Genomic DNA, 27012 nt, shown 5'->3' with positions numbered 1-27012 from the left:
AATAAAATTTAATTTTTTCGTTCATTTTTTCCACTGTCCCCTTAATTGAGAAAAAAAAAACTTATTCTTAGTTAATTAGTGATTTTCGGTGGTAATTCTTAAAGTTGTATAGTTTTGTATTATAAAAATTAATTCTTGAAGAATATTTGTTACTCTTCAACTGTTTGCTAATTCTAGCTAGATATTACATCACTATCTCTGTTTATTTCCTACATATTGTTTATCTTAATTCTCCATTTTGTCATTTATTGATCTAATATTTTGTGGGGGAGGGCGGCATGCCGCAGCTGGTATATATATTCGTCAGCTTGAAAATAAGTATGTATCAACTCTGCCAACCTGCAATCAATCTTTCCACCCTTAAACCTTCCTGGGAATTGTTTCAAACGGAATATGCCATTATCTTCTGATCTGATCATCCATGAAACTTAGTTGTTAACGAATGAGTTGAATGTTAGTTTTAATAAAGCAGATGGCCTTGACGGGTACTAATGTGCTATTTTAGTTTCAGCTTTTTGCAAAAAAAAAAAAAAAAAAAAAGTGTGATTTTACTAATCGGTTTATTACATTTCTTTTATTTAATAAATCTTCGATAATTTCGCATTGTAAATTCTAGTCACTGAAACAATGGACATCGCTGTTATGATCTGTGGGAAGTTTGCGTTGAGAAATGTACTTCAATTCCACTCTTATTTTGTCACGATGAAGGCATTAAGCAGCACACGAGTAATCCGATGTGTTATTAATCTCAAATCGTCCGGAACGATCGGAAAAATAAAAGGAGAAAAAAAGTTGTTAATGAAATAAATATTATAATGGGAGCGTGGTTAATGGCCATGCATAATTTTTTCAACCGAAGAAGATAAATTAAAATGGGGTATATATACATTTATTATTCATATTTAATTTTAATGAATATCTATGTAATGAATCTTCGAACATAATGTACGGTTTTTTAATGGAAGACTGCTATTAAGACTAATACAAAAAATTAACATATATTTGAACTTAATTTGAAAAATTTAAAGTAAATTTTTCTTCTACGTCTAGCTTTCCCCCTCCCCCCGCATGTTTAAGCTGTATCCAATTATCCGAATTCTTGCAAGTCGACCGACAAGATCTTTGTTTCATACTTCTGATTTAAGTTTTGTTATGCAGAGTGAATGGATAAAATCCTTTTAAATTCGATGTGGTGTCTCGTATAGTCAGGGAAGTAGCATGCACCCACAGTAAAGTGACTGAGCTGAATTTACAGACAAGCTACAGCGTCTCTTACAGCGAAATATCAAAGTTGCAAAAATAATTCAAAAAGTAAAGGAGATCGTTCAAAAAAGTCATCCCCCTTTTCCAGAACAAGTTCGATTTTTTCCTTCGTCATTAAAGGAAAATGTATCAGAAACAAGTATAGACTGTCATATATAACATAATATGTTAAGGCTATGTTGATAATACCAGTAACTTTTGCGAGGTTGCGAGATATTTTATGAAATATTGATTTGTATTGACTATTCATACCAAATCATAACTTTAACGCTTCTCTTCTTTCAAAAAATATTACGTTAAGGTTATTTAGAAAATGTAGTTGAAAAATAGAATAGTAACTAGAATCCAAAAATTTAATTTTGTTTACTATTAAAAGAAATAATAAAGTAAGTAAAGAAGTAATTGCCCAATTCTGAATATGCAAGTGCCCAGTTCTCCCTCCTTTTTCTTGTCTTAAATTATCGCTTTACCGAATCCTGGGTAGGTTTTCCTAAACGTTGACAAGTTTAAGCTATTACGATTGATCACTAACAAATCAAAATTTTAATTCACTGAATTCCATACCGACTTTTCATTTTAAGTGTTAGGTATATATGCAAGTAAATGCTCTTATTATCCAATTGTGTTGACATTGTAAGAATTTAATTGCGACTTTTATGTTGCAATATATAAAATAGTTTTAAAATTATATTTGGATTAATGGAAGATACAGGTGTATGCCTTTCCATTTTTAAAATTTTGAATACCGCATTTTTCATTTAATTCTAATACATCAATTGAGTTTGGTACAGCTGCCGTTGCAGTAATCGCTGGGACATTTGGATGGACAGCTTAATTTTGCACCGAAAGTGGTTAGGTTCTGTCATTATCATTTAACAAAATATTCGTTGGGATATTATTATTTCATATGCATTGGCTCAATCCTTAGAATTCTTTTTCTTTAATATGAAATATTTTATATGTTACTTACGGTGGTTTTATTTTTCAGGGTCGTCACACGAAAACAGGACAGTTAGCAGCAATCAAAATTATGGACGTAACGGAGGTAAGATTATATTTGTGGGAAAGACTTGATATTATGAATTAATACGGCTAATGCAGAATTAAACTTTACTATTGTTAAGAAAATTAATTGTTAATAAGTTACAGTCATTTCAAAATTCGGTATTTTTCCGTTCTCGAGGGCCGTAAAAAAAATCGCCTAATTGTTGGCAATTTTTTTGTTGATGATTTGGCGAAAATTAAACTGTCGCCAACGGCCCTTGGAAACGGAAAAGTACCCACAATTCATAGTTGATTATGTAAATGATAAATTATGCTTTTGGCATTGAAATATAGATTTTTTTAGATCCTGAATCAATTTTTAATTTTTATGAAAGAAAGGGGGCCATGTCTGCTTTTTTATTTTTTCTTGCGTTGCAGATGACTCTGTCTAACGTTTATCTAATAGAAACATGTAAATTAATGTACCAAGAAATTTTTTTTTTCTCTGTTTCTCCAAAGATTATTTACTTTGTCTAACTTGAGAAATAATGCTAACAATACAATAAAATGATACAAATTGAAGGAAAATTTAATGGTACATGTTTTTTTCTTTATGAATGAAAATAAGTTCGAAGTTCCCAATCAATACTTTTGTCTATCTCATGAAAATCTAGCCATAATCACATGTTTAATATTTATCTTTGTTAAGAAAATGTTTTCAAATTACTAAGACTAATGTTATCTGGTAAGAAACATTTTGACACATTTTTGTGGTTCGAAGGCCGAGCGCTCCTTTCACCTGATAGTGAAACAAAGCGAGATGTTTGAAGTGCAATGCCTACTACACAGTTTATTTACACGTGCCGGGTGAAATAACGTTATCTGTGTTTTGCGTTTTTGTTCCTTTTTCCCTTTCCTCTCTTCACAACCTTATGTTATTTTTAGAGTTTTATTATTGCGTTTGCAGTTTCAACCTCTGAGGATAGATGGCATGTTACTCTTGTGTCAGTTGCTCTGCATTCGCAGACTTCTCTTTTACAATGAATGTTTATATGAAACAAATAATAGAAGAGTAGAGAGAAACACCTTGAGAGAACCTCCAGGAATTGGGGTAGCACGTTGTTCCTGATTCCGAGGGTTCAAGAGTACTTAAATCTAAAAATAAATGTTGTCAACTTAATTTTTAAACATATCAAGAAAGTATTTTTAGTGTGTCATTGGAATTTATTATTGTCTAAAAAATCTAATAGGACAATTTTAGAACTTGTAAATATATTCTCACTAATTTATTTACTATCAAAATTTCATTGAAGCGATGCTAGGTTATTTCTTCCTTATTGTTGTGTTCCCCAAATTTGTTAGCTTTCGCTTTCTGTTGTAATCATGAAATATCTCAAAAAAAAAAAAAAAAAAATCTACAAAATATTTTTATTTGATTTAAACTTAATGTCTGTATATGATCTCAACTCTTATTCTTTTACATTTTACACCGATTGACATAGAAGGAATATCTGAATGGTCATTTAATACCTGCATTTTTGAAATAATTTTATAAATATATAATATATATATATTTCAAGGTAATTCTATGTGTCTGAGAATTGGTAGAATCTTCAGTCCCTATTTAATTACTTTCATAAATTGTTTCCGTCGAATTGAATATTAAATTTTATATTGACTCGATGACAAATGAATACTCCATATAAAAATTATTTTTAAAATAATGTGGTGTATGCTCTTGAAAACAGTTGCAATTACATTCTCTTATGCTAACAAAATTGCAAATGTTTTTTTTTTTTCTTAATTAAAGAAACTTTCGTTTTCCAAAGTACATAAATACACGATTTCCCCAAAAATAATTTTTACTGATTTCATTGCTTTATCATTAATTATACAAATGATTCATGATGCATTAATTTTCTATTTATGTTCGCCCTCAAACTGAGTATAAATGTCGAATGATGCATTAATTTTCTTATATACCTTTACCTGGAAAAGGCGATGGAATCTCTTTTTCTAGATCTTTCTATTTAGATTTTCTGTCTTTAGATGCTGGAAGTTTCTTTTTATTGAAATCTCCAATGGAGTGTTATGGAGGATTCTTTTTAAAGCTTTCTTTTTCCATACCTTGGAATTTTTTTTGCAATAAATCACCGCTTTGCGACAGGAAATAAGAAATGTGCAACATCCTTCGAGATTGAATTGTTATTCTGGAAACAGCCACCTCAAAAGATAACAGAGGGTCTTTCAACTGCTGTACACGGTCCACTTGAAAGCCTTCGATAAGAAACGTTTATTTGTTTTACAGGAGTGCTTTTGTGTTTCACATCAACATTAGTTTTACTACTATTGCTTCATATTTCAGATCATTTGCTTCATTTTTCTGAATTAAAAAAAATGTTTATTGTTTTTTCTATGTATGTGACGTATACTTATGAGAATTCAAATTATTTGTTCTATTGACCAAAGATATTTGGAAGAGTGAGAGAGAGAGAGAGAAAAAACAACTATTGCAGCTTTGCGGCATTTCGTGATTGGAAAGTAAATTCATAGGTCAAGAGGTTAACCATTCTTTCTAAACCACATTTTTGTATTGCAAAATTTAAATGTTTGAAATTGAAAATGTAAAAAGAAGTTGAAAATTTGAATGATGTAAAAAAGATATTCCAAAAACATGGCAAAATTTCTAACTATTTCTACTACAATTTTTTTTTTTTTTTGAAACTTACAAATTATGAGTGTGCTGTTTGAATTTATATACATTTTCTACTTGCTATTCTTTGCACGTGAAGTTCATTTTAAATTTATCCCAATAAAATGTTTATAAAGAAATCAACACTGAATTTATTTAATAAGGAATATTTCTTCTGTACGAACGAGATATGTTATTCAATGCAGGCTGCTAAATTTTTAGAAATCATACTTAATGTTTCTTCTTATTTTTTTAAGTTGATTTATTACTGGCCGCCTTTAGCTACCAGCCTGGAATTTCGGTTGTGTTTAATTTTAACTAAATTACTTACACACAACGTAATATTTATGAATACAACAACTTATAAAAATGCAACTTAATATTTATACTAAGAAAATATTTTTAAGACACAAATTTCGACAAAAATTAAAACCATGTTAGTTTAGTACACTGGCACTTGTTCTGTTCTTGGTATACGAATCGTCTTCATAGAGCCGATTCCCATGACATCATAGCGTCTAAAAACGTTTACTCGGTTTGTCGGTCTTCTAACTTTCGCAATACCGTGACTTCACTCTTTTATTTATCACTAGCCACCTTTGGAAACCACCTACTTTCCAAGGATTAATCTATTCTGAAATTTTCAATTGAATATTTTATTTAGTTTGCTCTTGAAGATTTCCTGAGCAAAGCATTTTGAAATTTGATTGACATGTTACACAGATTATTTTCAAAGCCTTGCGTCGTGCCAATCTTTCTGCATTGTATGCCATAGTTTTTTAAAATCATAATTGAAGTTTGAATTTTAATTTGAGAAGCAATATTGCTTACACTTTCTCTAATATAAAAACTTCCATGCTGAAACTAAATATCTTTATTTAATATATAATGTTTTAAAAAAATCGAATAATTTAGCATTGAAGTTTTATGCATACTACAATTATTCATAATTCGTGTAACTTAGGGGATTATTCAATAAAATTTTCTCTGAATCAACAAAAAATTCAATGTGATGCAGTAAGAAAACGATTTTCAAACAATAAGAATAATATATTTCGTTCATCTAATTATATTGCGCTGAAAAATTGCAGTGTTGAAAAATCAACTTCACTGTACTTCAAACTATTTTATGATTGCCTGATTCTGAAATCACCTTAATTGCAAATGCAACAAAATTTTACAAATTTCATTAAAACATGTCTTAAAATGAAATCTATTCAATAATAAGCCTATTTTCCATATTTTAATGAAAAAGTTAGAATGAAATATTTGTAGCAACAATAAAAACGATTTGAGTGTCATTTCAGCAATGAAATATAGTTAAATACGCTTTAAATATTATTTGCAGATTGAATAATTAAAAATAAGTAATATATCAAACAATGCTTTAGAGGAGATAAGATGGTGTAAAAGTAGCTTTTGAGCTGTAATATTTTCAGTAATTATCGCGGGAAAAAGCCAAAATTTTGCTTAATTTATAAATAATTAAAAATCTAAATAAAATTATTATAAAAAACCCCACTCTGCAATGCACATTCCTACCGTCAAAAGTATGGATTCGCCAAGTTTCGTTGTTTTAGATAAAATGATTTGACTTATAGAACGTCAACACACAGAGGCAGTATACATTCGTCTATATTATTAGAAGAGATTTTAACTGGATTAACTGTCCTGAAGACTGAATGATGCATTAATTGTTTTGAAGGGACTGCCATGACTCAGTAAAAGCTATTCCTCTGCAAGTTTTGTCTATTTGCTTATAAACACTCTCCCTCCCGCCCCAAAAATCGTCATATTTGTTTGTGCAGTTTTAGAATACTTGAAACATTTTGTATCTGTTTACTCATTATTGTACTTCATGTCGTTATAAGTTACTTATTATTTCATTGATTTAAATTATGAAATATTAAATTAAATTTCATTAATTAAATGTTACAATTTCCAAATAATTGTGTCATAAATGTATTAAAAGTGTCCACTTCCTAATGTATTCTGCATTTAAACGAATTGAAATGAATTAGACATAAAGGTTAATGTGCCTAAAATACTTTTAAATATGTTTTTAAAAAAAGTAGAAGGAAAAGGACAGCTGAATTAGCAAAGGGGAAGAAAAAAAAAAAAAAAAAAAAAAAAAAAAGACCGTGGTCTTTTTTTGTCGCTGCCTCAAGGTTATTTGTTTACTGAGTATCACGTTACTTATTTCTTATACGAACAGAAAGCTGGCTTTGGATCATTCGCGACATGATCGTGTCGTCGCTTCATCCGTTCTCGTTTTGGAAATTCGGAAGTTGCCCAGCTTCGACAATTGCAGAGATAAGGATTGTTTGGAAAAATACACTGCAAGTTATTATCACGAACGGAAATGGGGAATACGCAGTTTACTTCCATTTTGGTTATTATTATCAGTCATGATAACAGTGGTTTGAAAAATTTAAGAGATGTGACCATTCGGCCGAAAACATCGAAATGCAGTAGTGTTTTAGGCTTGATTGCGTTAACCTTTACTTTTTAAAAATTTTGTTCTTAATTATGAAGCAATGATAATGTGTACTCGCTAAATGTATTTACTGTTGTGCATGAATGTAAATCTAGTCACTAAAATAGTTGCGAAATATACTTAAAATATTTATAAAATTTGTTAAAATTAGAGAAAAAAGTGATATTGAAAAGCTTATTTTTTTTCTTTAGTGTATTCTAAAAATAGTTGAATTTTTTACTAATGCGTTCTGTAGCGATAGAGGAAAGTGTTAAGAATTATGAATAATTTTATTAACAATTTTATTAAAAGTGCGAAAGTTTTTTCTTAGTAGTGAATGCTTATTTTTTAAGAAGTAACTATGTGTCAAATTTGATAATTGCGAAAAATTACACAGGTATTACTGTCAAATTTGATAATTGTCAAATTTACACAGGTATTACTGGTAAACATATCACGTTAAAACAAAGAATTTGTTACAGAAATTTTACTAATACGCGTTTTACCTTTGAGACAAAAATATGTTGAAATGTCTTTTAAATATTGTAATAATGACGCTGTTCGAGTATATCGTTTGTAGTTCGTTTATGATAATATTGAATTACTTGAAGAATACTTATTTTCCTTGATTGCTCATTATTCTAAATCAAGGGTCGGCAACCTATTGAAACGGAAGAGCCAAAAGCAACAATTTACAAAATTTTCCAGTTTTTAAAGAGCCTCTAAAAATTTTCGATTTAATATTGTAGTATTTGCTTATATATATTTGATTTTTGATTTAAAATGAACGGCTTTAAACACAGAATAATCTTTATTCATATAAAAACACAAATATAGATAGTTACAACAATGGAAGCATTGGCTTTGCATGCCTTTTGAAAGTTTGATTAAATCTGGCTTATAGCTTGTTGTTTTAAGTTCCAAGCACGACTCTAGATTTTTATTTGTTAATTGACTTTTAAATTTTCTTTTTATTATATTCATGCAAGAGAACGTTTGCTTACTGAATATGTCGACACGGAGATCGTCAGCACTCCATATGCCAACTTCCTCACCTCACTGTAGCATTCTGGAAGACTATTCCATGCGTCGAATATGAGGGCATCAACTCGCGGAATTTCTTTTAGAGTTGTCCACTTGTGCTGCGCGATGTGCATGCATTTCTGGACCTTGCTATAGAAACGATTTTATTTATATCGATTCCATTGTCTTCCAGGCATTTTTGCACAGTATTTGCTATATCTTCTCCACGAGCGTGCCCTGAGAGCGGTAGCAATCCTAGCAATTCTTCTTTTGGACCTTGAGACGACATATTTGTAATTAACGATTAGGTTCTTAAAAATATATTCTTATTTTTTAAGGGTTTTGATAATAAATTATTAATTTTTTCGTGTGGAACTGGAGAGCCGCAACTTTACATCAAAAGAGTCGCAGGTTGCCGACCCCTGTTCTAAGCAATTCAATATTATCAAAAACGAACTGCAAACGATATTTTCGAATAGCGTCATTATTACAATATTTAAAAGACATTTCAACATATTTTGTCGGAAAGGTAAAACGCGTATTAGTAAAGTTCTACTAAAAAAAATCTGCTGATGAATTTTTGTTGAAATCAAATTATGTCAGTACAAAGCGGAGGGAGGGGGGAGGTCATGGCCAAGGGGACCCCCCAAACTAAAAAGATTTAAAAAAAAGGGGGGGGATAAGAAAGATTTAAAAAAGAGGGGGAGGGGTGATTGTATTGAGCAATTGATCAGGCTATATAAATGTACGATTGAAATAAAGGTAAATGGATTTATTTTTGTAACCAATTGTTTTTTCGTGGCAGTAAACATCCATTCTTAAAAACATGAAGTAAACAAAACATTAAATTAAAAAAAAAAAACTTATTTAGGAACAGTCAAAGAATCACTAGTACTAACACTATGCTTGATATATTCTGTATAGTAAAATCAAAATAGCGTTATCTATAAAATATTGTAAATTTCATGTTGATATTTGGCAGTTATGGAAGCTTTAACTAATAATCTCCGCTAATATTTCCTTTCATTTCCTATGAAATTAATTTTCTAAACATCAGCTCTAGTTTTGGATTTAAAATGAAGTCATACGGCATATAACGATTCAGTTTAGTTCTAAACTCCTTATTCCCAACCTATTTAGTATTATTTATTAATCCAGTCCCTCAAGGAAATTTTCGTACCAACGATTATATTTTTAAGCATGTCCCTCCTAAAATGTCTATCAGTGTTGTTCCTGGTTGTGATAGTTATATTATCTGCCAATTTTAATTGTTTGTTCATTTATTACATTTCGAAAAGGAGGATCCTGTTTATGGAAGGTTTAGATAAAACCGCTAAATACATTAGTATGCATTGTGTGTCAATATATGTCAAGAAATAACTGTTACAGATTAGTCTTACAAAATGATAAATTCTTACCTTCATAATGACGTATGAATCATGAGATAGTCAAATAAGGCATGTAAGTAATCTTTTAAAATCACGGTGGCATCAATTTTCGATAGGGAAAATGTGGGTGTTGAGTTGCATTAGAAATCTGTAGTTGAATGTCAGACAAAATGTGATAAAGTTAAGTTTTTCTCTTCTAATAATAAAGATGGACGTGTGTGTTGGCGTTGTACTGGCTAGACTATTTGGCTTAGAAATACCAAACTTGGCACATATATTTCAGAAAATTATGTATGAAATTTTAACTTATTAAGCAAAATTTTCTTCGCTTTCTGCAAGACCCTTCGGGTGAGATTATGATATAAAAATAATTTTTACATTATTTTAAACATTTAAAAAAATGTTTTAGGAATGATTGTCGTGTAAACTTTTCCTGAATTTTTAAATATATATAATTTTTAGCTATAGACTTCGTTATTGAACTGAAGGTCAAATAATTTTCATCGTTTCTTCAAATATGTAACCATGTAATTTTCCCCCATTTTTAAAAATTCTATTTTCTATTGAAATTTGAAAATTTTGTTGGGAAATCTATTTGATATCTATGTAATTTGCAAGACAAATAAAAAAAAGTGAAGTTATAGTACCATAAAAATTAGAAGGTATGGGGTTATGAAATTTGATTCTATTTGAATGGCTCTTTCACACAATGATTAGAACATATGCAATAACACAGCTGTAAATTTTGTCACAGTATGAAAGTTAATTTTGTTTTCTTGAGGGAATCATAAACCTTAAGCTATGTGCAAGAGATTTAATTGAGAATAAATACAATTAATAAAAAAGGGGAATTACAAGATTATTCTTGTTGTTATTAATCTGAAGCAAATGAATTTCATGCACACAATTCATCTTTCGGTGTAAATTAATCGTTATGCGCTTTCGAAAATAAATTGTATGTTAAAAGGAAAGGTATTATTGACTGTATTTATTTCGTATTTTTATGAATTCTGGCCTGTAAGCTGTTGAGAAGTATTTTCAAATCCATTCTTGTATCAATCCAATTATTAAAAATTGATCCCAAATCTGTCATAGTCGTATTTCATTCATTCATTTATGGAAATGCAGGTAAGAAAGTGTCCCCCTTCCCTTCTTTCATTTCATGGCTCTTGGCTAGTGTAATTCGCGATACAATAAATCCCATCTGTGCTTCCCGTGCACGCTCTGCAAATTTTCTCATCTATCTCGCAGACGCTTACTCACGCCCGGAGGTAAACTGTGAATTAGGAAAAGACCGCTGCCGGCTGGTAGAACAAAGGCGGAATGCCAGTGGCGGTTCTTGACGTAAACTGGTTAATGCAGTGTCCTTGAGGTTCATGTACCAAAATCTTTGACCTTTCCCGTTCGTGTCATCGTCTGTTTTGGCATCCTGCAGCCGTCTGTGCAACCTACCCGCATATTTAGAGAACAGAGCGCGATTCTTGGAAATCTTTGTTTGAGTCGGAAAATATGCCACTCCTATTTTGACAGCGGATGTCTTTTTCTTTCTCGGTCTCCCGCCCCTTTCTCTTTTCCATCAAAAAAGCACGTGAAAACCTAAATTCGTTTTATTCGATTACGCTGGATGCGGTTAGCATCGTCGAAGAAATATGAATGCTAAGCTTTTGTTCCAGGAGCAAAAATGACAAGCAGTTGAAGAAATTCTGATCTTTTCCCCATGAAAATTGAGTAATTACTCATCAGAATCATCAGAAGTTCAATTATTTTGATTTTTTTTAAATTTTCAGTGTTCTAATGACGGTTAAAAGGAGTGAATAGATTTATTTTGGATTTTAAGATTTGTGCCTTTTGGAATTTATAAGTCTAATACCTTTAAAAAACAAAACAAACATGATAAATCAATACTGTTTTTTGTTTTAATTTCTTTTTCGTAGTTAGTTTAATTTGTTTTTGTAGTTTTGATTTTTCATCATATTATGAGTAATACTCTAGGGTAATTCTTGTAATTTTATGAAAATCAATGAAAGATACTGATGTACGGAAAAAAATATATCTAAAAGCTTAAAATTATAATAATTGAGAATTGTAATCTAATTCATCAGATCTTAAGAAAATTGTGGTTACCCTAATGTTGTTCTCTATGATCTATTGTGATTATTTGTATAGAATGGGTCAATAATAAATGGAAAGTGTATTCAAAAATTAATAGCATTAAAGGAATAAGGAAAAAGTTATAAATGATCGAAACAAAAATAGAAAGCATGAATTCGTCTAATTTTTTAGAGATATAACCGAAATCACCAGATTTTCTTAATATCAATCCTTCACATTTTCGAATTTTTTTGGCTATCCGAAATTCTGGTTTGTATATGGGTTTTTATGGAGTATTGGACAAATTTTAGGGTGAAAAAGTATATGAATATAAGAAAATGACGTTCTGGAAATGAAAAAAAAAAAAAAAATTAATAATAATGATAAAATAATAAAAGATAAGATTATACTACTACGCCTCTTATTTTTTAAAAATATTTTTGTTGCTGCATTTAATAATTTTTCACCAAGCTGATTCATCCATATTTGTCCTAGTAAGAGTGACCCTCTTTCATGTCGAGAAAACAAATGGAAAGGGATTTTTTTTTAAACTAATGTCGAAACATTACACCTAGTTAATCTTTTTTTTTTTTTTTTTTTTTTGGTATGTGTGTGTGTTAAATATTTACTAATAAGTAAATTAGAATAATTCAGCTGGTTCAAATTCTCGGATTTTTTTTTCTCTCTATTTTTTTTTATCTGGAGCAAAAAGGTGAAAATTGGAACTGTTCCTATCTAATCCAGACTAATCAAGTTGCATGTAGAGTATAGTAAACGTTAAAAAAGAAGGCTGACTTTAATTTCAAACAAAACTTATCGTCTTCGACAACCAGATTGTTTACCCAAAATACTGGCTATTCTGTATGTTAAGTTATTAATTAATAGGATATAACCATTTGACTTCCCCTATTTGTTATTTGATAAGATTCAAAAATATTGGATCATTCGAAATTGAAATTTATCTGAAAATGATTTACTTCTTCTAAGCATGCTTTCAACGTAAAAGTGTTTACCGATTCAACTGTTTTGATTTAAATATCGATGCAAGGTCAAATTTAATAATAAGCTATAGGGATAAGGAAAAGAAAGCTGCAGAATCTACATTATCAGTGTATTCCATGAAGGAATAATGAAAATGTTTTGGGAAACAAAGAAAAATAATTTGAAAATGAAACCAAATTTAGAAAAGTAAGTTATATATAATATCTAAATGTAAGAATAAGAAAAGTGAAGAAAAAAAAAATCTATCTAAATTTCGTCATAAACAAGTCATAAAATTTTAAAATAACGGCGGAATTATAAAGTAAATGAAACGGGGGAAAAAATCGTTTTTTATTATAAAAGATTTAATTTGAAGCTAGTCAAATGAAATAAAAATATTTTCAATTTTTGAACTTGAATTGAAAAACATATTTTTAATAATGTCACTTCCAACTGCAGGGACTGAAAAATCGGATAGAAATGTATCAAATATTGTCTTTGTCAAGTCTCGTTTTTACAGCGGAAATATAATATTGTCGAATCGTTTGATGAAGAGGTGAATTTAAATTTCAATATGACAGTGAATAATATTGTTGATAGTCATTTAAATAAAAATTTTAAAATATGTTATAATTATATAAATATAAATGTATTTATTGGAATGTTTAATGATGTCCAATGTGTTACATTGAAATCATTAAAAAAGTAATTTTTGAATTTTAAAACAGTGTGAAAGCTTTTTTAGGTCACATATTTGGATACTACCAAAGTTGAAAGCTTAATTTTTAATTAATTAAAATTCCAAGGAAGTCATTCCTAGGTACGTATTCTCATTTTCCAAAGTATGTTTGCTTTTCGTATCCCTAGAACCAGCTTACAAACGGATAAAGGATAATCAGATAGTCACATGATCGCTTCTGTTATTAATAACAGTTGTATTTTTTCAATATTATTTGCTTATAAAATACAGGGTAGGAATTGAAAATTCGGATATGTGACCAATTTATAATTATTACTCTGGTAGGTCGACAATCATAATTAATTATTTTAAAATGAATTGTATCAATCTCATTTAAAATATAAACATTTTATTAATTTAATTTTTTACTAATAATTTATTTATGGTTGAATTGACGTCGATAAATTATCACTAAATCTGCCAAATACATTGAATCATGATTTTGAACTTCTTTCTTCTACATAACCTCGTTTTTTTTTTTTGTTTTTTTTTAAAACCTTGTCACTTTAACAAACTGATGACTGTACTTGAATAATTATAGCTCATTTCCACCTTCCTGTTTTAATTGCTTTTTTTTCTTTCTGATTTTATAGATTTATTATCCAAGAGAAACATTCTGTCAAAAAGTTGTCTTTAATCATGTTTTGTATTTTTTAATGTGGCGCTGTAATATATTCAACGTTTAGCATTATTTAAGAGAATAGTCCGAATTTATTTTTCGGGGATCATTTGAAATGCAGTTGTTTCTTTTTATCAGAATTCAACTAGGTAATCTATACATGTGAAAATTGAATGTCCGTTTGCTTGTTTAAACCTTATACAATTCCACGCCCCTTCATGGATCCAAATGAAGTTTTTAACACGTTTTTTAACATTTGGAAGGATTGTTTGCGCTATTAAAAAAAAATTCTACGCTATTCTGAAAAAATTTGAAAGAAGGCAAAAAGAGTTTTTTTTTTTTTCCCTTTATAACTTTGAAATGTTCCTTCACACAAAAGTAATCTTTACTCCAGCTTAAAATTTTAAAAATTAGCTTTTCAATGAAGTTGATTTTATTACTATACAATTCTTCTCCTTCTTTCATTTTTAATCAAATTTTCAAAGTTAATTTGAACGAAATTTGTATCAATTTCTTTCGGGTGCTTTAACTAACCAGTCTTTTCAACCAGTCGGTTCAAGTTCATAATTTTAATTTAACTTGCTTTCTTTCAAATATTTTCATTTTTGCTTTTATTATGTACAATAAAACCAAAAATTTTAATATGTACTAGAAATAATTTACATTAAACACTGTCTTTAAAAATTATTACCATATTTTTTTTGTTTGGTCTAATTTTTTTATCATATTTTTAACATTTTTACGATTTTAAGGCACCCAGTTGACATATCAGATGCTTAGTGTTTTTACAGTTTTAGTTTATTAAATAAAATTTTATTTTGCTTGATAAATTTGATAGTTTCGTATGTTTTATCGCAACAGCTTCAGAGTCATACTTTTAAAAATGTATCACAGACATTTAGCTTTTAATTTTCTTACTACAGATTTTTTTTTTGGGGGGGGGGGGTCTTTCTGTAAGTTTGCTATATCTAATATTGAAACATTTTTTTTTTTTTCCTTTTTAACCATTGTTGCCTATCATAAGGCTGAAAATAGAAATCTTGGGTATCAATATTTGATTAATATTCGTAGAAAATTTGAAGACGGAGGCCCCCGAATTAGAACGAGTATGAACGCTGATCAGAAAACCTGCACTTCTCTAAAAATATTTCCACAGTAATGAATAATCAAAAATACTATTTAAATATGTGTTTCTGTCTTTCAACTTTATTTAAATTCATCTTAATTTTCTATTTTGTTAAATCCAAAATCTATTGAATCGGGGATTCACTGTATTATGTTCTGTCCTTAGCCATTGCTTTAAAGTTTCTGTATCCTCTTCCGCAATTTAAGGATGTTTGAATACAAAACCATTTTCAAATCTGCAAAAGGTTAGGAAATCGGAAGCAGTTCGTTTTTTCTTGAAAATCAAGCATCATAAACCAAATATTTGCCTTTTATGTCTGTTTAAATATAATTTCGTGTTTTCCGTTTCCTTTCTTATACATTTGTTCAAGATTGTCATTGATAATGCTAAACTCGCCTTTTTAACTTTCAGTTGAAGATAGTAGTCATAACGATGAACGCTGTTGGAAATCAGTTATTATTTTTTGTAGGAAATTCCATTATGATATTTATTGAATTGTTACTGATTTATGATATAGATGTTGTGATATAATACAGAGCTAGACATGGTATGCTGGGCTATAATGCTATAGAAATCGAGTTCATGATATGGGTTTGAATTCGGTTCAAGTTCATAATATGGATATGGAAACGGTGCTTAGTTGTGAATGCTTCCAAAAATAAATTTAAAGCACAACTGTGTACTCTAAAAATGACAGTTTTTAGTAAATTTTAGAAGGGGATTTTTTTTTTATATTCAAACTAAGTTGTTTTTAAAAATTACTTGGTGAATTTGCATGAAATTTTTTTTTTTTTCATTATCATCATAAGTTGAATCAATTTGAATAGCATCACAGACATAAAATGAATACAATGCACTCGTCATCTGAGGTCAAACTGCATTTTGTCTTATGCTAAAGTATTTGTTTTTACTAAATCTGCATTTGTTTTACTCGATTTAATAAGCATAGTTTTATTATGCTGTTATTGTAATTATTTATAGACGAGTGATTCGCAGGTAATTGTAAAAACCCGACTCTTATTTTATTTAAATAAAATGCTTTCATGATGGATGAGAAATAAAGTATTTTGCTTATTAAACAAATTTTTTTTCCTTAAAAGAATGAACGAAAGATAACTGTATTTTATTGTTTTAACATAGATCGTCAGTAATGTAAAAATACTTCTTTTTGGGGGCAATAAAATGTAGTAAGCTTTATGGTCTTCTCTCAACAATAAAAGAGTTGTGTTATCTTTGTGAATGATGTTTATGAAAAGTAAGAATGAGACATTAATATTCGAGACAGAAATCAGCATTCCGCCACATCTTACTTCCAGTCTGACCTCCACGTTCTCGACGGTTCCAACGCAATTGACTAGCTTGACATGTATCTCTTCAGAATGGCCTTCCACCTGCATATTTGGTCCCAGCTCTCCGACCGTTTGATTTTTATGTACTGGTGAGCTTCCTCCTTTCTTATTCCAGCCAAGCCACCTTAATCTTGGTGCGAAAGTGCGAGTAAGATGATCGCCTTGTTTACGTTTTGGGTTAAAGACCTTCCGCCCGTTTCAGAACTCGTAGGGAATATCTTGCGATCAAGGTCTGCCATCACATCCATCTGTTAGCCGGCTTCGCTCTTCCGAGGTTATGACCATATTCAGCAAGCGGTTTTTGTAATTGCTTCATTTGCCTTGCAGACTTGCTTCGGAAACCCAAGGTCCGGTCTGCGCTGAGATTTTCAACTCCCCATCCCCCCTTCTCCGTTTTTATTTCATAATATCTGGTTTTCGGTTAAAAATAATTGGATTATTCAGTTATATATATATTTTTCCCCTCATAGAAGTATGCTTGAACAGAACGTTAGAATAACTCATATTTTTATGAATTTAATACATATTTTCGCGAAAATAAAAAACAATTATTTCCATAGAAATAACCATAAGTTTTATTGCCATTTTTGAAGAGTATTTCTTGGTATAAGAAAGGATATAGAGTAAGCGTGGTATTCTTGTTACTATTATATTTGTTAAATGCAAATGGTACTTTAAACTTATTTTTGAAATTTGGTTTCAGTATTTAATTCAGAAAATTTAATTTTTTATTCTTAAATAATAATAATATAAAATTTTTTATTAAAATGTTTCGGATGAAAACAACTTTAGATAAAAATAATAAATTGTTAGTCATTTCAAATTAACTGCTTGTTTCTCTTTGACACTTCCTGAAAGTCCTTTGAAATTTATCCGTGGTTGTTCGATTCTCGATCACATATTTCCTCCTTTCAACTGCCAAATAAAACATGGAATTCCTTCAATTGCCTGATTTGTTGCTAGCCGGCAATCCAGGAAACAAAGGACTAATTTTTCCTATTAAGTTGCGCGAGGTCATCTGGAGCGATATATTGTTATAACCCAAGGACAAATATGAACGATCATTTTGTCGTAGCGCAGTTTTCATTATGATTGTAAACAGACACCAAGAGCAATCAAACTGTCAAGAGTAAACAGCTTCGATTTTATTGCCTCTAAGATGTGTTTTCTCTCCATTTCTTTCTTCCCTGTCATGGTTAGCAGATTAGTCATCAGTTTATTCTGTATTTTTTGAGTTCAGATTTGAAAGATGATCGATTCATTAAGGCGTTTTTTAATCTGTTAAATTTCCGTTAGTTTCCTTGACACGCCGCATCTTTTAGTTATTCATTTCTGCTTAGTTTCATTTTTTTGGATTATTTTAGGACCCTCTAGGAAGAGAATGCATTTTAAGTGGTTAAATTTCAATAAGATGTTGGGCTGTTTCAGCGGTTTAATACAGTTGCTATAAATCATTTGGTTTCTTTTATTGATTGCAAATTTTTATTTGAAATGAATTGTATTAATTTTTTTCAGTGCTTACGCTTACAAATAAATATCTTTAGATTTTTATCTTTTTTAAATCTGTGTACGATTAAGTTACACTCTATCTAATAATTGCATGCATGGTATATTGTATCATTCTGTTTATGGTATATTGTTAAAATTTATTTCCTGGGCAAAGTAATAATGAAAAAACATGCTATTGCTTTCAGTGGAGTGGTGGGGCAAATAAGTATTCTTCAATGTAATTTTTTTACTTTTATTTCCTGTTTTTATTTTAATGTAAATAAAAGTCGTGGCTATGTATGTACGTTCCACATCTCTTAAATAACTGGGTCGAATTTAACTACATATTGCACATTTATTAGAAGAGACATGGAATAATACTGTCAACTTTTCAAAAGAAAAAAAATAATGAACTATTAAATTAATTAGAAATTAAAAAGATTTGTCTTTATTACGCTTTGAACTACCTTTCTGCAACCCCCTCATTGGTCTTAAAACAGCTATTAATAAATTATAGAAAAAATTAGCTACCGGAGGTTTTAAAAAAATCGTCTGTTTTTCAAAATCGTTCAATTCTAATTTTGATTAAAAGATGTCGATAAAAGAATGTTATGTATTATGATGTTTTATATAAAAATAATTTTTGTTTGGAAAATATTATAATGACTGAGTTAAGCTATCACCAGTTATATCAACTAATTGTAAATATTGCCAGTTTTAGATGTATTCGTTTTGGATGATCGTATTTAAAAATATTTATCATTCTATAATTTTTTTTTGTTTTGTTTTTATAAAATTTAGCATGTATTAAAAATATATTTCATATTTGAGCTGCCATTTCATAACCTTTCTAGATATTTAAACTATTCATATTTCGAGTATTTTCCAGAATAAACTTTCCAGTCATTGTTCTAATCTGAATGGAATTATGTATTTTTAATTAGAATGTTTTACTTTTGTATTTATATAAAAACAAAATGCTTTTAGTTAATATTTACATTTTTTTAAAAAATATTCAGATATATTTGGTAAACATAATTCTATTATTCAAAAAATTTGATGAAGTATTTCCAACATTAATTTTAAAATAAGTTGCTGTAAACATTTGCTGCTTTTTATAATTTCCCTTCAAACTGTTGGATTTTATTACTGCTGGGGGATTTCGAGACATTTATATCGATCTTTGTATCTTGCTAGACGTTGCCTCGTCTCCAAAGCAATCGACTCAATTTATTGCGCTTTCTTGGTCGGGGAGAGACATAGGGTTTGGGAGGCCTGATAGGGTGATTCCTTGCTGCGGCTAGCAGACAGACCTCTTGGTAGACATGAGGTAGTTGCCCTCTTTCTTTCTAGTCTACTTACATGAGCTGTGCATGAGGAGGCGGACGTTTAATTTCCAGTTCTGAATTGAGAGGTGATTGAAAGGACTTGAGAGAAAGGGGGTGTTTTCTGGGTAGTGGAATGGCTTTTGGTTTACTCAAATATATATTTTTTGTACATATATTCTCCAAAGGATTGGGTTTTTTTCAAATGAATATTTAAATCATTTGCTGTTTATCTTTTTGCAGAAATATGTATACATATTTTCATGTACGATTATATTAATAGTTACATGGTACAGAATGGAATATTATATAAAATCTGAAGGCTATACAGATTTGAGCCCATTTGAGCCCCATATTTTTATGGAAAATGATTGCATGAACTGGATATTTTTAAGACATTATTTCAAATTTTTAAATAAGAGAAGTATAATTATTCTTTTCCATTTTCCGAGAATCAATTTCTTTATAATCGACTTATTATTATTGATTACTTATGAATGCTTATAGCTTTTAGTATAAACATGAAAGTTGGGATGGGTTCAGATGCATTTTTTTTTATTCCATCGGAACAAAATGGAAATAAGTTTCAGCATGAGATCTAATGTGTCAGGGTTCAGTCCAAAACCACCATTACTTTCACTTTGAATTGTATACAGTTGTTTGATTCTTGTTCACTATGTCTTGATTTATGAATAAAAATCCTTTAGTTTTTCTTTTAAATGATTTGTGTTATGGTGGATAATTGATGCTTAATCAAAATTATCTAAAAGAGAACCAATTTTAATTAAAATCATAAAACAACAAAATCTGAATTATTTTAATAATTATCCCATGTACTTATAAAAATTTACAATAAATATTTTTTATGTTTTATAATTTTGGTATTAATATATATAACTATTTCATACTATTTTTAGTAATTAGAATATTTAAGCAGAAAATGTAAATTTTGAATAATTACTTCAGTGAATCCTAAGAATTTGGATAATAGCAATTTGGATTATCCTAGCAATTTGGACTGTATGATAAATATCTAATTGGTCATTGTTATGAAAATTTTGGATAGTATTTACATCCACAATTAAAGTTCCAACTTTGTAGATTCAATATTATTAGAATTAGTAGTCAAATATTCTGCTATTTGTAAACATGGGAATTTGACAGGTGCATAATTTAAGCATTATTGTCTTATTGGAATATTGTCTGAAGTCCATTCTCTTCAACTTCCTTTTCAAAATGAGGTGTTGAATTTAACTAAGCACTTCATTTTATTATGAATGGACTATGAATTTTATTATGTGCTAATTATTTTCTAATCTTAAATATATAGCTATAAATATCGCAATTAGTATACTTGATTAAAAGTAATCTATTTTTTCATTTCATTTATAGTAAAAGAAATAAACTGCTAAATTGCCATTCATGATATAAAAAATATTTTATATATATTACTATATAATACCATATAATATAAATTACTAAATTATTATATATAATTATTATTATTATAAATTAATAAATTATTATATTATATGATATTATTACTGTATAATATTAGATAATATAAATATATTACTATATTAAGTAGTAATGAAATTTACACAAAAACCAAATAAGATAATTAGGCTATGCAATGATTTATTGGAATTATGTATTGCAAATGAATTTTTCGTTTAATAATATTTTTCAAATCTCCTACCATATCTCATGTTCTGTGAATGCTTGCATTATTGTGTTGTTTGGAATATGTGTCGTAATTAACATATATATATATATATATATATATATATATATATATATATATATATATATATATATATATATATATATATATATATATAATATGCTGGTAGTTGTTTTCATCTTTTATATTGTAATATTATCTTACAATTTATTGCATTTAGGGTTTTGCTAGATTTGGATTTGTTTTTAAAATTGTCTTATGTAAGATTTTAAAAATATTTAAAGCAATGGAAGTATTTTTTATTTGCAAATTAAATTGTTTATAACTTTTAACCGACATTCTAAAGTTCATCATAGAATGGTAATAAAAATTACAATTTTGATTGCGTTATATATGTTAAATAAATAGTGCATGAAGTTTTTCATGTATGCATTTTATTATTAATTTATCAAATAATTCAAATTAGACTTTGATTTTTTTGTTTTAATTTTGTGTTGATAAGTTATAAATTTAAAGGTATTACTTTTTAATTATTGTTAATGAAATTCACTGATTGAAATTATGTTAAATTATTGATATCTGCTTGCTATATTATTTGAAGGTGAAAATTTTGATGAAATGATTCATCCTTTAAGTTATGGAATTCTTTTCAGCCAGTGATTTCTTGCGTATTGGACATAGTCATTGTTGTAATTGTACACAGTGCAGATTATTTCATTGATTGTAAAACGATAATGATATGCTAGTTCTCTTTGAATAAATCTTTAATATTGTGTAGATGTTAAGTAGAATATAATACTAGATTATAAAATTCCATTATCTTTATTTCAGGATGAAGAAGAAGAAATAAAATTAGAAATAAATGTATTAAAAAAGGTATGTAATATATATTTTTATAGTTTTTTTTTTATTTTCCATTTGCAACATAATTTTTTAAAATAATGGACATTTTAAATTTCTAAACATTATTTTCAATTTTAGTACTCTCATCATCGAAATATAGCTACTTATTATGGGGCATTTATTCAAAAAAGTCCTCCTGGTAAAGATGACAAACTATGGGTATGTATGTTTTAGGAATATAATTTTAATTTATTTCAACTGAACTAATGAATCTTTTGCAAATTATATATAATAATCACAACTTATTTCATACTAGCTTGTCATGGAATACTGTGGAGCAGGATCTGTGACTGATCTTGTAAAATGTAAGTTTTAAATTTTGAGATTATTTTTTCTTAAATATAGAAGACTCTTTTGTGTGTGTGTGTTTTCTTTAAGTATCCTAAAGGAATTTTTATAAGTTTGATAATTGTTTATATTTTAGTTTACCAATGTCCAGAATAATTTAAATGATACTTTTTGTGTTACAGCCACTAAAGGACAATGTCTGAAAGAAGAATGGATAGCTTACATTTGTCGAGAAATTCTCAGGGTAAGAATTAAAATTATACTTTAAAATATTTATCATGGAAAAAAGAGAGTTCTGTATATGATATAGTAACTCCAGTTTTAATGGGATACTTGAAATCAGGTTGTGCAGAATCGAAAAATTCTATGTTTCTAGAATACATCTTTTTATTGGAAATAGAATGATATCACTGTTGAAGATTTTGTGCAAAAATGAAATGAATGTCCCCCCCCCTTCCTGAAATTGCTCTTTTCTTCTATTTGTTTTTGAATTAAATTGATAAAAATTCTATTAGTATACCCATCCTTTTTCAAGTGTTCTAGATATATGCTGCTAAAAAGATGTCAGATTTGTCTCAAAATTGGATAAGAATATACTTTTTAGATGTTAAAATTGTAAATTTGGTGTAATGTTTATATTTCTGAATCGCCTATTTGTCTGACTCGAGCTGTTTTGGAATTATCATGTTCACTGACAGATGTGATTTCAAAAATGCGTTTTTAAAGAATTTTTTAAAAATATATTTTAAAATTTCATTCAGTTATTTTAGTTATCTATTTTAATTTTTCTGAACATTTCACTTTTTGTGTATTTCATTATTTGTGTGTTAAAATTCACTTGCTTAGCAGAAATTTTTTTCTATATTTTGCATATATATTTAGGGTCTTAGTCATCTTCATGCCAATAAAATCATCCACAGAGATATTAAAGGCCAGAATGTTTTGTTAACAGATAATGCAGAAGTTAAACTAGGTAAGATTTTTATACAACAAATTATATTTCAGTTAAAAGTGGATAATTTTAAAGAGATTATTCAGATTTCAAAGTATTGGAATTAGGATTTAATTCAGTGTCAGTTCATTATTGGTTAAATTTAATTTTGAATACATATTTTGTGCATCATGCATTGCTTAATTATGCCTCCATATTATAAGTATTAAAATTGATTAATTTAACTATTTATTCAATTTTATAACATGTGTGATAGCATATGTAATATGATAATGGAAGAGGGATAATTTCTGTCGCTTTTAATCATTTGTGATTACTGAAAAATGTTTTATCTGCTAATATCATTATAAGTGAATGTCCTCCTTTTCTATTCTTACTACTTTTAAGAAAATATTTTAATAATGGAAATGCTGGATTCAGTATCTGATATAGTTATAGGAAATGTCAAATTTGAGGTGGAGGGCAATCTGTTCATATCATCTATAATTAGGCTGTTTTTAAATGTGAAGATGGTAATTGATAATTTTTTTTAAAGTTTATTACTTTAAACTTTCTCTCTTTCATTTTAAGTCAGGATCTAATCAAAGAGAATGAATGATTTTTTAATTGCTTTAAGCAAAAAAAAAAAAAAAAAAATCATTTGATAATTATCAGATTTTAATATTGCATGTAAAATTAAATAAATTAGTAATTAAATTTGCCCCCTCCCAAAAAAAAAGGCTGGGCATAGTTGGTTTCTTTACAAGTATGATAATGTTAACAATTTTTTTTTATATTTTCAAGATAAGAAATTTATTGTCAGTATATTTGAATACCATAGATGTCAAATGAACTAATTTATTATTTAGGAAATATAGTTAATATTGCATTGTTGCCTGTTGCTTTTTTTCTTGGCAAGTTGGATGAAACATTTTCATGTATTGCTTTGTTCTTACTAAAACTTATATATTTCTTAAAAAGTGAATTAGTGAAAATAAAGTGATAATAAAAATAATCTATCATAAACAGTCGTGAAAAATGTATTTATTGATAATCTACATATCCTCTTAACATATTATGCCAAATGTCTATTATAATCCTATAATTTAGTACCAAATGATCTTTGCAGTCATGTTGTTATTCATAACTAATTTTACCATAAAGTATTTGCAACTAGAATTTATTAATCATTTGGCTTGGTTTTTATTATTTTATATAGGGAAATCTGTTGTTTTAGGATAAAATGGCAGTACCCTTAATCTTGAATAAATGCCTTAAAAGCAAATTAATTTCACATCCTTTTTTTTTTTTTTTTTTTTTGTTATTGAATACTCTGTGCTCAACCATCATAGCTGAAGAATTAAATTATAATTCTCTTGAAGGTGTCCAAAACATACTCATATAAAAATGATGAAAATCATATAACTTATTACTAATTAACATGTATTTTTATTCAAGCTGCACTTTGGGTCAAATAGGCAATATTACTTTTGCTGGAAATGAAATACATAACATTTTTTTTTGTAATTTTTTATGGCAGTATTTAAACAATTAAAAATAAAATATTAAATATTTTTGTAAATTTATTTTATTGAATCTTTTATAATTTGATTTAAATGCTTGTAGATTTTTTATTATAAGATGCAACTGTCAAATCTCGGGGAAATTTACATTTAAAGTTAATATTCTGTGTTATTTTGTTTAAATATATTTTTATTTTTATAATTGATTTCAATTAAATTTTAAATTAGTTTGAGCTTGCTATTTATTTTTTCTCAGTCATTATTTTAAGTAACAAAATTTTAAATAATCTTTATTCATTTGCAGTTGACTTTGGTGTGAGTGCTCAACTAGATAGAACTATAGGAAGGCGAAATACTTTTATAGGGACACCTTACTGGTAAGCATATTTTGTTGTTTTTTTAAATATTATTTCTATTTCAAAATTTTCCATTTTTTTCTACAATTATTACATTTGTATAAAAAATAGAGAAGGAGATTGAGTTATTATAGTATTGAATATTTATCAATTAACTGCATTTTTGACTTTTAGATTATCTAAATTATTACTTTATCATTACAGGATGGCTCCTGAAGTGATAGCATGTGATGAAAATCCTGAAGCCACTTATGACAACAGAGTATGATTTTTTTTAAATTCCACTGTCAGTTGTAAACATAAAACTGAATTATACATTTAATTAAATGAAATATTTTATTATCTTGTGAATATATTGGAATGCATATTAAATTATTTAGATTCTTATTTTTTTACTTGAAGATTATAATAATCACCAATATAAAAATCCCATTGAATCAATTTTATATAATTTAATTATACTAATTCCATTCAAAACTAATTATTTGAGTTTAAATTTTTGTAAAAATATCTTCAAACCAAAATTAATTATCAGATGCTTTAAGATTAAATTTTTGATATTATTAATATGAAAATATTTTCTTGGATTAATTTTCTTAAATCATATATAAATAAGAATAACATTTTAAGAAAAACCTATTTAAAATTTTAGCTTTGAGTTCAGACAGTTTGAAAACAATAATATTTTTTAAATTATTGATCATATAAAGGAGAAATTAAGAAGTTGAAAAAATTGAATTAATATTATTCTTCATTTGTGGTCAGTTTTAAAATGTAAACTTTAATTTTAATTACTGTTTATTCATTGTTTCTCTAATTTATATACAAATATAATTAAAACAAATTATTTTTTTTTCAGAGTGACTTATGGTCTTTAGGAATAACTGCATTAGAAATGGCTGAATCTCAACCACGTATGATATTTTAATAATTAAATTTTATTTTTTAATCATAGAATTTACTTGCATTTTTTTCTTCAAAAAATTTTTTTAGTATAATTTATTTTTAAGAATAATTAAAAAATATAAAATTCTGGGTAATTTAATTTTTGTGCATAATGTATCAATAATTTTATATCAATTTTAAAAATAATTAACCATTATGGAGAAAACTCTTATTTTATTTTATGTAAAAAATATTATGTTCATAATGGCAAGTATTTTTTGTAAAGTAGTTAAATTGTTTATTATATTTGCATTAACATATGACTTTTTGGGGGGAATTTTGTTAGTGTATTAAAAAATTTTCCAATATTTAGTGTTTATTTTAATAATAATTTACAACTTGAAATTAAGTGTTAATACATTATTCAAGTTTCTAAAATATTTTCCTGTATTAAAAAAAAAGAAAATTGTTAGATATTTTATAAATTTTATTGTTGTTTTATAGCAATTTTAAAGTTTTTTCCTAAACTATAAAATGATATGAGATTGGATTTTGAGTGCATATTTTAATTGATTGTAACAATCATTTTTTTTTTTTTTTTTTTGTAGCATTATGTGATATGCACCCTATGCGAGCTCTGTTCCTCATTCCAAGAAATCCTCCTCCACGGTTAAAGTCCAAAAAGTGGAATAAAAAATTTCATAGCTTTATAGAAACAGTTTTAGTCAAAGATTACCAACAGAGGCCATATACAGATCAACTTTTAAAGCATCCCTTTATTAGGGATCAACCCACTGAAAGGCAAGTTCGTATTCAACTGAAAGATCACATTGATCGATGTCGAAAGCACAAGAGAGGAGGTAAAGGTGCTTATAATTGGCTGCTTATTCTCTTTGCA

General features: G+C 27.9%; 1 protein-coding gene across 3 annotated transcripts in view; it reads left to right on the top strand.

Moving 5' to 3' along the window:
- LOC129979804 (serine/threonine-protein kinase mig-15-like) overlaps nucleotides 1-27012 on the top strand; it is a 94600-nt gene that overhangs the window by 37656 nt on the left and 29932 nt on the right. For 2 of the 3 annotated variants that reach the window (XM_056090747.1, XM_056090745.1), the window contains exons 3-12: nucleotides 2252-2308; nucleotides 22060-22104; nucleotides 22210-22290; nucleotides 22388-22436; nucleotides 22602-22663; nucleotides 23302-23392; nucleotides 25178-25250; nucleotides 25434-25491; nucleotides 26089-26143; nucleotides 26723-26980. In XM_056090747.1, coding sequence (XP_055946722.1) covers nucleotides 2252-2308; nucleotides 22060-22104; nucleotides 22210-22290; nucleotides 22388-22436; nucleotides 22602-22663; nucleotides 23302-23392; nucleotides 25178-25250; nucleotides 25434-25491; nucleotides 26089-26143; nucleotides 26723-26980 — 829 coding nt within the window. The remainder of the gene's footprint in view (nucleotides 1-2251; nucleotides 2309-22059; nucleotides 22105-22209; nucleotides 22291-22387; nucleotides 22437-22601; nucleotides 22664-23301; nucleotides 23393-25177; nucleotides 25251-25433; nucleotides 25492-26088; nucleotides 26144-26722; nucleotides 26981-27012) is intronic. The other variant, XM_056090746.1, reaches the window with a different exon arrangement.

This window comes from Argiope bruennichi, chromosome 1, assembly GCF_947563725.1.
Source record: "Argiope bruennichi chromosome 1, qqArgBrue1.1, whole genome shotgun sequence".
In the NCBI taxonomy this organism is placed as follows: Eukaryota; Metazoa; Arthropoda; class Arachnida; order Araneae; family Araneidae; genus Argiope; species Argiope bruennichi.
The sequence above is the reverse complement of the archived record's forward strand: the minus strand, read 5'-3'. Positions and strand labels throughout refer to the sequence as shown.